General features: G+C 48.4%; 1 protein-coding gene across 3 annotated transcripts in view; it reads right to left on the reverse strand.

Annotated features, from left to right (window-relative positions):
* rubcn (rubicon autophagy regulator) overlaps nt 1-14404 on the reverse strand; it is a 24552-nt gene extending 10148 nt beyond the window's left edge. The window contains exons 1-15 of one of the 3 annotated variants that reach the window (XM_030372329.1): nt 14161-14404; nt 12410-12563; nt 11719-11802; nt 11275-11434; nt 10508-10614; nt 10069-10267; nt 7940-8350; nt 7558-7605; nt 6451-6546; nt 5967-6082; nt 5606-5804; nt 4185-4289; nt 3195-3272; nt 1516-1573; nt 302-434 (exon numbers count right to left, since the gene is read on the reverse strand). In XM_030372329.1, coding sequence (XP_030228189.1) covers nt 302-434; nt 1516-1573; nt 3195-3272; nt 4185-4289; nt 5606-5804; nt 5967-6082; nt 6451-6546; nt 7558-7605; nt 7940-8350; nt 10069-10267; nt 10508-10614; nt 11275-11434; nt 11719-11802; nt 12410-12563; nt 14161-14279 — 2067 coding nt within the window. In that variant the 5' untranslated portion in view covers nt 14280-14404. The remainder of the gene's footprint in view (nt 1-301; nt 435-1515; nt 1574-3194; nt 3273-4184; nt 4290-5605; nt 5805-5966; nt 6083-6450; nt 6547-7557; nt 7606-7939; nt 8351-10068; nt 10268-10507; nt 10615-11274; nt 11435-11718; nt 11803-12409; nt 12564-14160) is intronic. The other 2 variants (XM_030372330.1, XM_030372331.1) reach the window with 2 other exon arrangements.
* Nucleotides 14405-15169: the final 765 nt, after the last annotated feature.

The raw sequence follows: 15169 nt of genomic DNA on the forward strand, positions 1-15169 counted from the left end.
CCTGTGTGAGCATGCATGCATGAGTGAATGATCATATGTAAGTTTGTGTGTGTGTTGGCGCATGCCTGCATGTGCGTCTGTAAGTGTGTGTGGTTATGCAAGTGTTTGTGCAAGTGTCTGTTTGTTTGCGTTTGCCTGCATGTGTGTATGTAAGTGTGCGTCTCTAAGCGTGTGCGCGTGCTCGTGTGCATGCGCGTGCGTGCATGCGTGTGGGTGTAAGCGCGTGTGTGGGCGTAGGTGTTTGTAAGCACGTGTGTGAGTGTATGAGTGTGTGTGTCCGTGTGCACGTGTGTGTGTGCACCTTCTGCGGAGCGTCCTGCTCAGGAACCAGCCAGTCGAGCTCGGACGCAGCAGGAAGCTGCATGCCCTCGAACTGTCTGAGCAGACCCATGGCCACCGACTCAGCAGAATTAGACTGGAGGAAGGAGGGGCAGCTGGAGACAGGGAGGGGGAGGGAGGGAGAGACAGAGAGAGGGAGGGAGGGACAGAGAGAGGGAGGGAGGGACAGAGAGAGGGAGGGAGGGACAGAGAGAGGGAGGGAGGGACAGAGAGAGGGAGGGAGGGACAGAGAGAGGGAGGGAGGGACAGAGGGACAGAGAGAGGGGGAGAGACGGAGAGAGGGAGGGAGGGACAGAGAGAGGGAGGGAGGGACAGAGGGACAGAGAGAGGGGGAGAGGCAGAGAGAGGGGGAGAGGCAGAGAGAGAGAGACAGAGAGAGGGAGAGGGGGAGAGACAAAGACAGAGGGACAGAGAGAGGGAGAGGGGGAGAGACAAAGACAGAGGGACAGAGAGAGGGAGGGAGGGACAGAGAGAGGGAGGGAGGGACAGAGGGACAGAGAGAGGGAGGGGGAGAGACAGAGAGAGGGAGAGAGGCAGAGAGAGAGAGACAGAGAGAGGGAGAGGGGGAGAGACAAAGACAGAGGGACAGAGAGAGGGAGAGACAGCGAGACAGAGGGAGGGACGGAGGGAGAGAGGAAGAGGAGAGAGGAGGCGAGACAGAAAGACGAAGGGAAAGAGAGAGGAGAGACAGAGAGAGGAGGGACAGAGAAAGGAGAGAGGATGAGTCATGACATTCAGAATCAGCAGAAACAGGTTGTGTTTACTCTTACATGCTTTGTTTTGCCCTGCGATGGCCGATGAAGTAGGTCAACAGACTAAAGGGATCACTAGACGTCAGCTATGCGGATTTAAAACAGACTATTAAAACCGGTGGTCCGTGAATAAATTGCTTACTTTTAAGAGTTGTACAGAGATAAAACAGGACGGACAGACATGTATAGAGATGTTTGGAAATCAATATGATATATAGACATAGGGATAGAGATAAAGATGTATAGAGAGATCTTAAGATATCAACGATAATGTATAATAATACCAAAAATAAATCAATAGTATTTAATGCAATATAAATCTTGTTAAGTGAAGATGTGAATGAAGATGAGGACCAATAGAGGCAGAGACGTGTGCTGTATAGAGATGGCGGTAGTCAGACGTAGGTATGGATGTTCTACTTACATCGAGTCGGAGCTGAGGAAGGACTTGGTGGAGGTGACGCTGCGCTTGATGTCAGCCTCTGAAGAACAACAGGAATAAAGTCAAAGCCAATGGACATCAGCCACACTTCAGCCACACGTTAGTGCGGGTGATCTTTAAAAGAGATCAGGACAGTTGCTTGGGTTTACAATGTATTCTCTTACACGGTTCATATCAAAATGTGCTTTATTATTTTCTCAGAAAACCACAAATAGAATGTAGGTTGCTTGGCCCATTGGCAGGTAGAACTGTAACTAAGATGATGAGAAATCAGGTCAATGTTTTCAATGACCAAGAACCGTTAATTAACTTCTTTCCTTCTAGGTCATAAAGATGTTCTTTATTATGAACTTTACCATGGCCTTTATCACAGCTTGTATTGTTGCTGTGTAACCGATATAATGAACTCTGACCTTCCTTGTAACAGATGATCGAGCAACTAAAGTAGGACTACAAGTCCACTTTTAAATAGTTTATCAATTATACATATTTAATAATATTAAAATGTATAATGCAGTGCTACTACCACCAATACCAGGGATTTAAGAGTTGCTCAGAGTGCAAGTCAGCAAGTGAAGGGCAATTTAAAAGTTATTTGTTGAAATGAAACAGTAAAAAAAAAAAAAAGGTGCTTTTGGTAAGATCTCAGAGATAGAATTTGTATTTATGTTCTGGAAATGCCACATTCATCCATTAGCTATCAGTGACTGAAATACGACGTTTTATAACTCTGTATAAAACTTTAGTTAATTTTTTCTGACCAATCCGATATGAGCGGCTTCGGGATTGGCGATTGGTTTAGAGAATCCAGCCTTCCTGTCAATCACAGGTGACTGAATTAAACACTTCTCAATGCTGGAGTGTAGTGTAGGGAGAGGGAGGAGACTACCTTTGGCTGATTTATTTTAAACTCTACCACACTGAAATCCTACCTAGAGCACCTATAAGGTTTGAAGAGAGTACGGTAGGTCAAGTGTCGGAGGCTCAGAGCTTTGTAGTCGGATGTTTACGATCGGATGAATGGATGACAGATGGAGGAAAGAATTTAGCTAAAGGTGGGGGTTAGTAAATAAAACACTGGGCTAGGAAGGTGAACAAACAAAAGACACTAACTCTACTCACTAATCCGACCCCGAAAGCCTCCCTACACCTCCCCTATAGAAACGTCCATTTGCAGATCACAAAAAACTTCTACCACACACAGCCATGGCAGCTGAAGCCAGGAGGAGGCCGGCCTGGATCCAAACTGAAAACCCTTCCTTCTGGGTCCTATCGACCAACGCCCTCACACGTCTGAGAGCAACAACCGTTTCTGTGTCGTAGAAACAGGTGGCTTCCAGCCAGCTGCGTGTCAAATAAAGAGGTGAGATCCCCTTTTAGTGAGTATCATACCCACTCCAGAAATGACTCTTGCATTACTTGCATTTTTACCTCACTACACATACCTAGAACATGTAGTGAGATACACACCGTGTCCTTTAGTGTTCTTTTGATAGAGATCACAAAGAGATAAGGGAAATTAAAAACTCTCAAATTCTCAGTTTGGAACCAAGCCGCATCACCTCGTCTGAAAAGCTCACGGCGTTAGGATTGTTAGAAAGGTTTGGTACGCAGCCGTCCTGCCACCTACGTCACGCCCCCTCCCCCCAGCCTACAGATACCTGAGAAGAGAGATGCGAGTGACAAGGTGAGGCCGTTCTGAGAGACCGCCAGCAGGGATTGGCCAGCACAGTCGTCATCTGAGAGACACAAAACTAAACACTCAGCTCCCCATCACCAGCAGCAGTGTCACGCGTCACACGCGCGCACACACACACACACGCACGCACACACACACACACGAGCAGCGCATTTGTCTCACACCTTGTAAAACACTCCCTGGGTATTTAAAGCGCCCCTATGCAAGGACAGAGAGTCACATTTCTAGAAGCCTCTGCACGTACACCTTGGCGGCGTGTATAAAACTCTCCTGCCAGCTTAGTCCCGACCACAGATTTCACTTCCTGGTCGTGTTGCGCCTCATCCTAACACCACCACCACCAGCTCACCACAGCACTGCTTTCCCTACATCCATTTCCCAGTAAAAGATGTGTTAAAAGGGGAACTCTATAAAGAGCTGACATGAATAAATACCAGACAAAAAAAAAAAAAAAAAAACACACAGTCAAAACAAACAACCACAACTTTTTTGGGGGGGGGTTCGAGGAGAGGAACTGGATAGAGATTAAATGTCAAGTTGAATGTGAAATGGAATGAATCTTGATTTCGCAGGGTGACTTGATTTATGATAGGGAAGGGAAGAAACAGTCAAACTAAACTTCAAGTTATCTAATTTATTTTTGGAATCGATTACCCATGACGCCACTGCTTGGAAATGGTGTGAATTGGTACAACGGTGATAAGAACACAATACGACACCAAACAATCATCAAGTGCATACTTGAACTTGCAGTTCAATCAAAATCAAAATAAATAAAACCACGCGCAACAAAATACAGCCCGTTCCATTTGTGTACATAATGTAAAATCTAACGAATGAAACATAAATCTCAATACAAAATAAATAAGACGGCATCGTATAGAAGAGCAGCATCCCGAGGCATCATCCCCCAAACCCTCACCACCACCACCAGCCCCTCCCATCTCCCTACCTAGATCACACTCCCCCACCTCCTCCGCCGACCCAGAGTCAGAGAGCCCCTGGGAGGAATCCCGGGAGCTCCTCCGGGATCCCCCGCTGTCTGTAGAGGGGAGCGCTGGAGAGGAGGAGAGGAGGAGGAGAGGGGGAGAGGAGGAGGGGAGGAGAGGAGGAGGAGAGGGGGAGAGGAGGGGGAGAGAAGAGAGACAAAGTCAGTAGCCGTGTAGCGAGAGCATCTTCACAGCGTGCTTGTGAAGATGTTTCCCCCGAAAACCTCAAGGCCCGGCAATTGTATAATATGATAATTACTGATAATGCATTGCATTAATACCTTTTATAACTCTTTTCCATGCGTTTAAAATAAACTTTACGATTCAGTGGAAACAAAGGAAAACCAGAGGAAACAGACAAGGACACGTGGCACACTATTATACAAAGAAATATGAAACCATACAGAAGAAACGTTAGAGAGGAAATTATCGTTAAAAGCTATTTCAGAAAGGCACGGGTTCAGAAGTGTTCTGAATGACTTTCCACGCCACCGCTTTGGTCGTTGCTGGAGGCACTGGAGCCTCACCCTAGATTGCATAACCTGAATCCTACCTCAGCCATAACATGGGCCATAGAACTTGTTTTCCCAAAAGGATCGCCTCGTATTAATGAGAGGATACAGCGTTGGCCACCAACGTTCACCTCGAGTCTGTTCAACTGGAAAAGTTGAAATAGGAACTATGCTTGTAGAGGGCATTGTGTAAAATTAAAGAAATGAGTAATAACCTTTGGGACCTGACCCACCCCATACGCAACATATGGTCATGTTATGTTACAATGTCAGCAGAAAGCCAACAAACCTGTTGTGCACACTATGAATGATGGGGATTGGTGCACATGCACCAAGCCTTATGTATGGTCTGTACTTCAGAGGGGAGAATGCCTTTTAAGTGGGTTTATAACAGCAATGGCCTTAACAGGTTACAGCCAGTGAGCTGACTGTGTTCTGCAGTTAGCATACAGTGTTGAGAATACACTTATGGTTCTGTGCAGAAACGTTACTTTGCTACAAGGTTAGCAGAGTTAGTGCTGCGTTGTTAGCCTACCGTGCTTTGTGGTTAGTTTACTCTGCTACAAGGCTAGCAGACAGTGCTGCGCGGTTAACCTTCTGTGCCATGTGGTTAGCTTACCATGCAGCGTGGTTAGCTTAGCGTGCTGCGTGGTTAGCTTAGCGTGCTGCGTGGTTAGCTTAGCGTGCTGCGCGGTTAGCAGACCGTGCTGCATGGTTAGCTTACCGTGCTGCGCGGTTAGCTTAGCGTGCTGCGCGATTAGCAGACCATGCTGCGCGGTTAGCATACCGTGCTGCGCGGTTAGCTTACCGTGCTGCGCTGTTAGCTTTAGCGTGCTGCGCGGTTAGCAGACCGTGCTACGTGGTTAGCTTACCGTGCTGCGCGGAGCTGCATGGCGGCAGGTGGCTGCGGCGGATCTGCTGCCTTCGCAGGCGGATTTTCTGCTTGAGCTGCTGGATCTCACAGTCGCTGTCCTCTTCCTCGTCACCCTCCTCTTCCCGGCGCCGGACATTGCACTTCATCAGCTCAATCGCTGCGATCAGCGACTCGGAAATGCTGAAGTGGGCATTTTCCTGAAGATTGGAGAGAAAGAGAGAGAGAGAAAATACATAGTTTATTTGTAAATACCCTACGCTGGTATTCCAGCTGGGCCTATCCTATTTAGCAGTAAGCACAAAAGAAAACACTTCAGGCAGATTTACTGAATGAGCGTCGTACTGGTTTTCATGCGTTACCTTCTCAAGGTCAGCACAGCTGCCAAAGTCCTGCTCTGACAGGTAACTGATGAGGCTCTGGCCTTTCGAAGGCTTCCGGAACATTCCGTCAGGAACGCCGCTGTGCTCTGAGCAATCTGACACACACATCGTTGTTAAACACTCTAGTCACCAGACAAAGCAGATAACAGTCTCTCTGCCGATTCTGCACGTAAACTTACAAAGATCCAAGCTTTGAGCCCTTGCTCTCAACACAACTTACGTTATATTGAGTTAATATATTACGTTACAGGGTCTCACACACACACACACACACACACACACACACACACACACACACACACACACACACACACACACACACACACACACACACACACACACACACACACACACACACACACACACACACACACACACACACACACACACCTCAAGTTCTTCTGGGATTTTCCAGTCCAGTTGCTACTTAGTCCGGTCTGAATCTGAAGTACCCTGTACTTACTGGACTCCATGTAGAGCGAGCCGGATGCACTGACATCACTGCTGTGCGTGGCAAAGGGGTTGTAGTCCTTGATGGAGCAGTCGTCGCCTGCCGACTCTGGCAATCAGAGGAACATACAGCACTCAGGAAAAGCCTCCGGCAACACCCGGAGGAACACTCCGATCAATAATGGATTTCACGTTGATGGAGAGATGCAGAATCATCGCACTAACAGATTACCAAATAAGGGAATGATCCAAGTGGATGAAACAATATAGCGTTGGGAATTAATTGGTGTACATGCTTTCTGTGGATTCTAGTTTAAGAAAAAGGGACTTTCTATCAATGTATGTGTAAAACGCATCCATGCATGACAGTTCAAACAAATTCAAACAAATACATGAACAAAAAATAAGACAACAACTTTAACAAAAATTTTGACCAAACGATATTCAATACGGGCCACATTCCAGATGAGAAACAGAATGCAGGGAAAGGGATGACAGAAGAGAAGTGCATCAAACTCCAGGCCCAGAGCAAGCCTTTCGATCAGTGGAAATGGTAGTTGAAGGAAAGTACAGATATTCTTCCTAGATCAAAGAGCACTTAGCTAACCCATGAATGCAAAGATCCCTCACCCTTAGCTTGACCCTCAAATGGATTTCTTGATAACTTATTCATCAAGCTTGCAGAAACAGATCGAGGGAGACACTGTTTTTAAATATGCTGAGATTACACAACAGAAATACAAAGGTTATTCCCCCCCCCCAAAGAAATGTATTCTCACTTCCTTACAAAATCTATTATATCCAATACCTCAGCATCATCAACTCTAGCTTCAAACCAAAATCCAAGAATTGGCATTTACCACCATATCTGACTCAACGAAAACTTAACCAAACCATCTGCGTCCTAAACAGGTTGATCCTTTACCAGGTGGTATGGGGCTGCAGCTAGATTAGTGTAGCGGAGCTGATGTGTGTGTGTGTTTGGGGGGACGGGGGACGGGGGACAAGTCATCACCATGCAGGATAAAAAATAATAATAATCACATATGAGGATGGGAGGGTAAAGGGGGCTGGGGTGTGATAACGGAGAGATGGAGCACAGAGGAACTGCGCTGCCAACCTGCCACGGGCTCTTCTATTATTATGGTGATCTTCCGGGCTCCCCCTCCTTGGCACGCAGAGAGGCACCCCCCCCCCCAGAGAGAGAGAGAAGGGAAGCAGAGGGGTTACAGAGCAGAACGAGAGTCAGCTCTCCGTTTCCCGCCGCGACCACAGGGGAAACAGGAACCACGGACCAATCTGCGCACCGACAAGACGCAGGAAACCAGGAAGAAGAGAAAGACTTCACAGAAACGCGGCAAAAAGGACAAAGGCTTAGTTATGGCGGGACGTCGACGCAGCGCAATGACCACGCAGTCGCTTTCGAACGCAGTCGTGAACCTGTTTGGGTTAAGCGTCGTCCGCCCATGCACACTGCTGCCTTCACCGATTGGCCGACCCACCTTGTCTCTTCTGATCGACGCCCGTGTCGGAGATGGAGCGTATGTGGCCCCTGGTCACCCGGGCCGGCCCCCGCTGGCCCTCGGAGAAGGACGAGCGCCGGGGAGGGGGAGGAGCAACGGCCAGGGAACTCCGGCGCGGCGGGGGCGGGGCCGTGGACTCGGCGGGGGTGGAGCTTCGGGAGTCCTGGCGACTGCGTTGCCCCTGGTTACCGATGGCCAGGTACTCGGGGCCGTCGTCGTAGTCCCCTTCCCCCGCCTCGGGCATGGGGGAGGACGAGCGGGGGGACGAGGTCAGCGAGATGAGCGGGGGCACCAGCAGGGGGGCCTCGGACGGGGTGGGGCCCCGCACGCCGCCCCCCCCGGCCCCGGGGACCCAGTCGGGGCCGAGGCTGACGGCGGAAGAGGTAGGGTCTGGAAGGGGAAGAGTTCAGATTCAGATGAGTCAACTCTATTTACATTAAAAAGGGTCTCACTTACTCCTCAAAACCTCAAAACTCAAATCCCACATGACCGATACCTATAGTCCTGGTATGCTTTTCCCCCCTCATTTTTTCTTCCCTGCCTAGGCAAGTTTTAGGGTGTGGTAGATCCTGCCACTTCACCAATTCTTCAATACCATTTACAGGTGGTGTTTGGTGAATTGTGGAACTGACTGCAGCAACTGAAATACATTCATGCATCCCTTTAATTGACACTACAAATTAACCCAGATTAAAGGAATTCAGCCTCAAGGTAAATTTCTTCCTGACACCAGATGGATCCAAAGAGAAAATGGCTGCACTGGAATTACACAATGAGGCTTTCTTTACCAAATCATGGGATGTAGTTTCCTAAAAAGGAAACGCCAACGGATCTTTAGCAATCTATTAAAATGCAGAGCAAAGGCATTTATTTGAACTGGTTCTTCTTCATACTCTTGGCCAGACACGGGTTTCTGGCAGTATCCATGTGCATGGAACAAAAAAGCCTTTGTGTGTTCGTGTCAGTCGGCCTATTCACAGCCCGACTGAAGTAGATTCATGGTTATCACATGTCTGCATCATCCTCATAATAAGTTAACGTATTAAAGCATTACATGATTATTATTAGAAGTCGATGGGTTGTACAGACGCCCTATTCTACGAGGATGTTCTACACATCAAGGAACAGGAGTGCTGAATGGAAAACAGACAAAGTGCTGCTGCAGCAACACTTTAAATTCAGCAATGGCAAGTACAATCACTTCATTCCGGGGGGCCAACTGCACAAGTCTCCATAAAACATGATCAGCTACGACAGTACTGAAACAGCAACGGAATGTACTGCGTGAACATCAGTTAAAACAAAGACGATGCAGACCTCTGCTTTCTATGTTTTTACAAAGCCCGAAGGGCCTATGGTGACTGGCAGGTGTGTTCGACCAATCAGATCCCCGGCAGGGCTGTAAGGAATCGGAGGCAATCAGCTGCCTTCTCTTGGCCCTCCATGACACATGACTGTCCCCACCTCACTCCCCTTCACCCCTCTACCCTCCACCCCCCTCTACCCCCCACCCCCCTCTACCCTCCACCCCCCTCTACCCCCCTCTACCCTTCACCCCTCTCTATCCTCCACCCCCCTCTACCCCCCTCTACCCTTAACCCCTCTCTACCCTCCACCCCCCTCTACCCTCCACCCCCCTCTACCCTCTACCCCCCTCTACCCTTCACCCCCCTCTACCCTCCACCCCCCTCTACCCCCCTCTACCCTTCACCCCTCTCTACCCCCCTCTACCCCCCTCTACCCCCCCTCTACCCTTCACCCCCCTCTACCCCCCCTCTACCCTTCACCCCTCTCTACCCCCCTCTACCCTTCACCCCTCACTCCCCTTCACCCCTCTCTACCCTCCACCCCTCTCTACCCTCCACCCCACTCGCCTCCAACTCACTCCCCTTCACCCCTCTCCCTCACTCCCCATCTCTACCCTCCACCTCTCCCTCCCTCCCTCCCCTCTCCCTGACTCCCCCCCCCCAGCCCTCTCCCCTTCACCTCACTCCCACCCCTCTCCCTCACTCCCCTATCCCTGACTCCCCAGCCCTCTCCCTCCCTCCCTCCCTCCCCTCTCCCTCTCCCCCCCAGCCCTCCACCTCACCACCCCCCCCCCCGCTCACCGCTGTCTGTGTGTCGTCGTGCGGTGCTCTGGGCCGCCGCCTCGTCGACCTCCCGGAGGGAGCTGATGGACGTGGTGAGCCTGTGGCTCAGAGCCTGGCCCTTGGGGGTCCCGTCGGTGGCTCTCCAGGAGCCAGGCAGCACGCACATGCTCTGAGTCTTCAGCAGGCCGATGCAGGGCTGGGACCTCATGGGTGAAAGCTGCACAGAGAGACAGATGGGGGGGAGGGGGGCAGCAAACAACCGTTAAGCCCAGGAGGAACTGAGAACACCTATGGCAGTCCCCGGGGTGAATCGGATATTTATGTATTGGGGATGTTTTGGGTGACCTTTTGATGCATAGAAAAAGTCCCTCGTGAGTACAGAGTGTCTGTGGTTTTTTGGACTGAAGTGTGTGCGTGTGCGTGCGTGCGCGTGTGCGTGCATTCGTGCGTGTCCTACCGCCACAGTGTCCACAAGGGCCAGTAGCTTGGGGTTGTTCTGCTCCAGGGCCTCCAGGCACTGGAACATGGCGGTCACATGGGGCTCGCTCAACAGGAAGGCTGTGTCTATCATCATCATCGAGAGAAGGGCAGATGGGGACGTATCAGACATCTAAATCTAGTGGTCGGGGTGGTTCGCTCCCACACAAGCTTCTGTGTTTTAACCATGTATAGCAACATGCCCTAAGCTCCTACTACAAGTCTTTTAGCTTGGGATGCGCCATTCATGTATCGGTTTTCAGAGCATGCATACTTTAATCATTCGCACGCACGTTTTCAGAATCAAGAAAGGACACATTAAGAATGGGAAGTCATCTACCATAGTGTCTTAATTTGTAATCCAAACGTAGGCGTTTGTATTACAAGTTGGCCAGATGCAAACCGAGCACTGTAGGGCCAGGGGAAGTGCGCTGTGGTAAAACGACGTGCGAGTTCTTTAAAGCGTGCGTTTGACTTCTTTAAAGCGTGCGTTTGACTTCTTTAAAGCGTGCGTTTGACTTCTTTAAAGCGTGCGTTTGACTTCTTTAAAGCGTGCGTTTGACTTCTTTAAAGCGTGCGTTTGACTTCTTTAAAGGCTGCGTTTGACTTATAAGTCAAACGCAGTTTGAGAAACGTGGCAAGTGCGCATACTTATAAAAACCACACACAAGCTTTACGAAATAAAAACCTCCACGTCACCAGTTCTGTTCCAGTGGGTGGGCTTCCCGGGGGGGCCAGTGGACATACCGTTGTAGTACTTGCGGGTGTGGCCCTGGTGCCTGAGCAGGGGCCGGAGCTGAACCGACAGCATGTGCACCTGCAGGCTGTGGAGGAGCCACCGCTCCGCCTTGTAGCTCTCCCCCCCGCCCTGGGCCCCGCTGCAGGGCACGGGCTCCAGGGAACTGAACTGTGGCCCCGGACGGGAAGGGGACAGGTCGAGAGAGGGACGGGGGAAAGTGAAAGAGAGGCCAGGAGACAGAAAGAGACCGAGAGGGAAAGAGGAAGAGAGAGAAAGAGGAAGAGAGAAGGATCAGAGGATAGACAAGAAGAAAAAACAAAAAAAAAAAACAGTTAAGGTTAGGATGAAAAATAAATGAATGGCTATTACTGTGCTCAATCCGATTTGGTGACTTAATGCAATAAAATGGAAAGAACACTTTAAAAGGTGACCGGATGATCAAAGTGACGTACCTGCTCAACGTGCGAAGCCAGGTGTGGGCTTATATACCGCACACACCACACGTACGGCCAGTAATCCCTCTGCTTGTAATACACCTGCGACACAAGATAAGGGTTTTGCGTACAAATACATTTCAGATGGTGGAAGCACCAATAGACAAAGGGGATTAAAAAAGGCTCATTGTGCCCAAATCTCCTGAACTTTCTCTTTGCATTTAACAATGTCTCTTAGAATTTGTATAAAGAGATTACACAATGGACTATACTATGATAAATGATCCATTAATGCCAGAAACAGTATTAAACCTATATAAAAAATGCTGAAGCTCTTGCTGAAGTTTCTCATTGGTCTACTGATGACTAATGACCTAGGTCTCTGAACACAGGGTAGACATGATGGAGTTTGCCGGATTGTTATTAGGCACTTTCTGAAGAATTTGAAGCTGCAAGTACGAAGGTGCTTTCACAAGCATTTATGTGCATGTACACATATTACACAAAATAAATGCCGATGAAATGTCTTCTCTTAGAACATCGTCAGTTGAAACAGCGTCCCATCCTACAGCAGGAGTCGGAAACATTTAGAAACAGTGCGCGGTAACCGTGACCACCAGAACAACAAACGCCCAGCCCTATTCGTTGTTCCCCGTTCCCGGCCCGACCGTGTTGGGGGGGAGGGGGGGGGGATGGGGGGGCGACCCACCTGCTCGTTGGTCAGCCCGTGACTGAGGATGTTGTTCATGTCCTTATGCAGCCGCTGCAGGCCCCCGTAGCGCGACCACACATTGGGGTTGGTGGTGGACACCAGGCCCTCCACCGTGGTCTTCAGGCTGGACAGAAGCTTCCAGTGTTCCCTCCTGAGGGGGGGGGGGGGAGGAGGAGGAGGAGGAGGAGGAGGAAGAGGGGAGCGGGGTCAGGAAAGACGATAGGAGCGGTGAGAACAGATAATCGTTAGGACCGCTGATGGTGCATCTCAAACTGACTGCTAAGCAAAACATGACCACGGTATCTCCAGTGAGTCATGCATTAGATGGCTGGTTCCTCTCCTCATGCAGCTGTTTTGTTTTAAAATGCCGTTTCCTCAAATCCTAGTTTATCTACATTTTCGTTAGTTTCATTAATTTACTCAAAACCTATAATAAATACGAAGAGGGTTGAATGATGAAAAGTCCTATCAATGAGTAGCCATAACGGGAGGCCGCGGCAAATCTTTCCTTGTCCAGATAGAAACAGGTCAAATCTTATGGGGCCCAAACGCAAGCGCATATCCAGGATATCCTATTTTCCCCATGAGGGACCATACAAGCAAAACGTGATGCTTACGAAACCCCTGCACCATTATAAAACAGGGACCAAGTTTCTTCTTATTACACCAGAGTGCATTCATTAAAACTAGGCCACAATAACACAATGTTAAAGTGTGCGGCAGCATCAGAGTTCAGCTTGCAACATAAAATCTAATTACAGCCTATAACCTACAGTGATAAAAAAAAGACTTAACATTAGAACATTATCCTGAAAGCCTCGAGGAGAATGTTTATGCAACAGCATGTGTGTGTGTGTGTGTGTGTGTGTGTGTGTGTGTGTGTGTGTGTGTGTGTGTGTGTGTGTGTGTGTGTGTGTGTGTGTGTGTGTGTGTGTGTGTGTGTGTGTAATGAGCCACATTCCTAGAGATTAATGTTTAAGGTTAGGGATTACTTTAACTTGAATAAAGGTGAGTCTGAAAAAGGCTTATTATCAGAATTAACATCACGAGTAAACTGGTTTGTTGCCTTATCATGATCAAGGCTATATGGTCAAAACCCTCATGGCAAGTCACAAGATAGGGACTTCTTATGTATGCCAAATTAATTATATTGTTTTGTTTTGAGGTCTCTTTTAAAAAGGTAATGCAGATACATGATACACTTGCTAACTATCCAACGTAAACACTGCTTTCGAAAAAAAATGATATACAGTACATACAGATATAGAAGCATCGGCTCATGGGTTAATAACTGTGCCTGTACATTCAAAACGAGACACAAACTGCAGATAACGACAGCTAAGGCGTAGCTCCACAGTTACTAAAGAGTTCATCATGAAAGCACAACCACTCTTCACCCAATTCAAAACGGCACCTAAACTGATGGTTGTGTATCCGAATACATTAGTTAGAGCCGATAAGAGGGGGTTAAACTTGATTGTGCAAGCTGTCAAAGTTGGCCATGTCAGCTTAGCTAGCCTAGCCTTGTTGCCATAACACGGGTTGGAATACGTGTTGTGTGTAGACAACCCTTGCGGTTTGTAGTGTGCTACACATATGTCGTCAACCATGCTTAGCATGAATGTAATCTGGTTTGCTGGATAGTTTCTCAAACGTATACATAACCCATAACAGTCACATCATTCTAGATGCTGAGCTAGCCCCCTAGCTAGCCGAGTAACTCCCCGAGGCCCGCCCCGGCGTCTCACCGGCGCTCCTCGTACTCCCGCTCCGCCGTCCCCTCCATGTCCTCCCGGGGAACCCCGGTACCGTAGCACGACGCCACTTTCCCTCGATCTAGCCCGGAATAAATCCGGGTTGTGATCATTCGCTCGGCTCGCTACGTTGAATCGCGGAAGTCGGACATCGGTGCTCTGCGTAGGAGAATCACAACAGAGAAGGCCGACGCCGCATGACTACTCTGGCTGTCAGTCGCAAGTGGGCAGGGCTGATTGGGAAGCACTATTTATTATGTTTAATTATATGCGTTTAATTGTTTGTTGCATAGGAAAGTTATATTTTTAATTATTTAATTGTACTCGCTCAGTTCAAATTGACGTGATTCATTTATTGGGGGGATATTTTTTCATGTTATAGCGTTTTCTAGAAAGCTCTTGGATGGGTGACCTGGTCAATACTGCCACCTGCTGTTCAGAATTGGTACTGCAATGTAAACATAGTCCGTGTGACAGCAGCAGGGTCAGCCTGCCATCATGTAGCTCACATGATGGCATTGACTTTTATGAAGGAAACTTTAATTTGAGTTAACAGAAAAAAAGTACATGCCACCGTGTTAACCAGCTATTGTATTGAAATAAAAAAAATAAGCACCGTTTTATTCTGTTATGTATTTTTGTATATGCTGCATACACCAACATACCACGACAAATTCCTTGTATGTGAAAGTTTACCCGACAATTAAGAGTATTCCGATTTTTTTATATATTATATTTATGAATATGATATCTGAATGAGGACATTTTCCATTTTTTTCTGAAAGCCTAGCAAAACAACAAATACCCACACGATGGAGCAATATCCTCGGACACTCAACTCCATGGAGACGATACGATTACACAGTACATCAATGAATCTACTCAGGAACCATACACTCATCACGGTCATTCCTAGGCGTGGTTGTGTGGATGAAACATGAGTAATCATCCTTACACCATCGCGGAGGAAGTAACTGTCATAGTGCATGAATCTATGTGTGTG

Source organism: Gadus morhua, chromosome 12, assembly GCF_902167405.1.
Source record: "Gadus morhua chromosome 12, gadMor3.0, whole genome shotgun sequence".
In the NCBI taxonomy this organism is placed as follows: Eukaryota; Metazoa; Chordata; class Actinopteri; order Gadiformes; family Gadidae; genus Gadus; species Gadus morhua.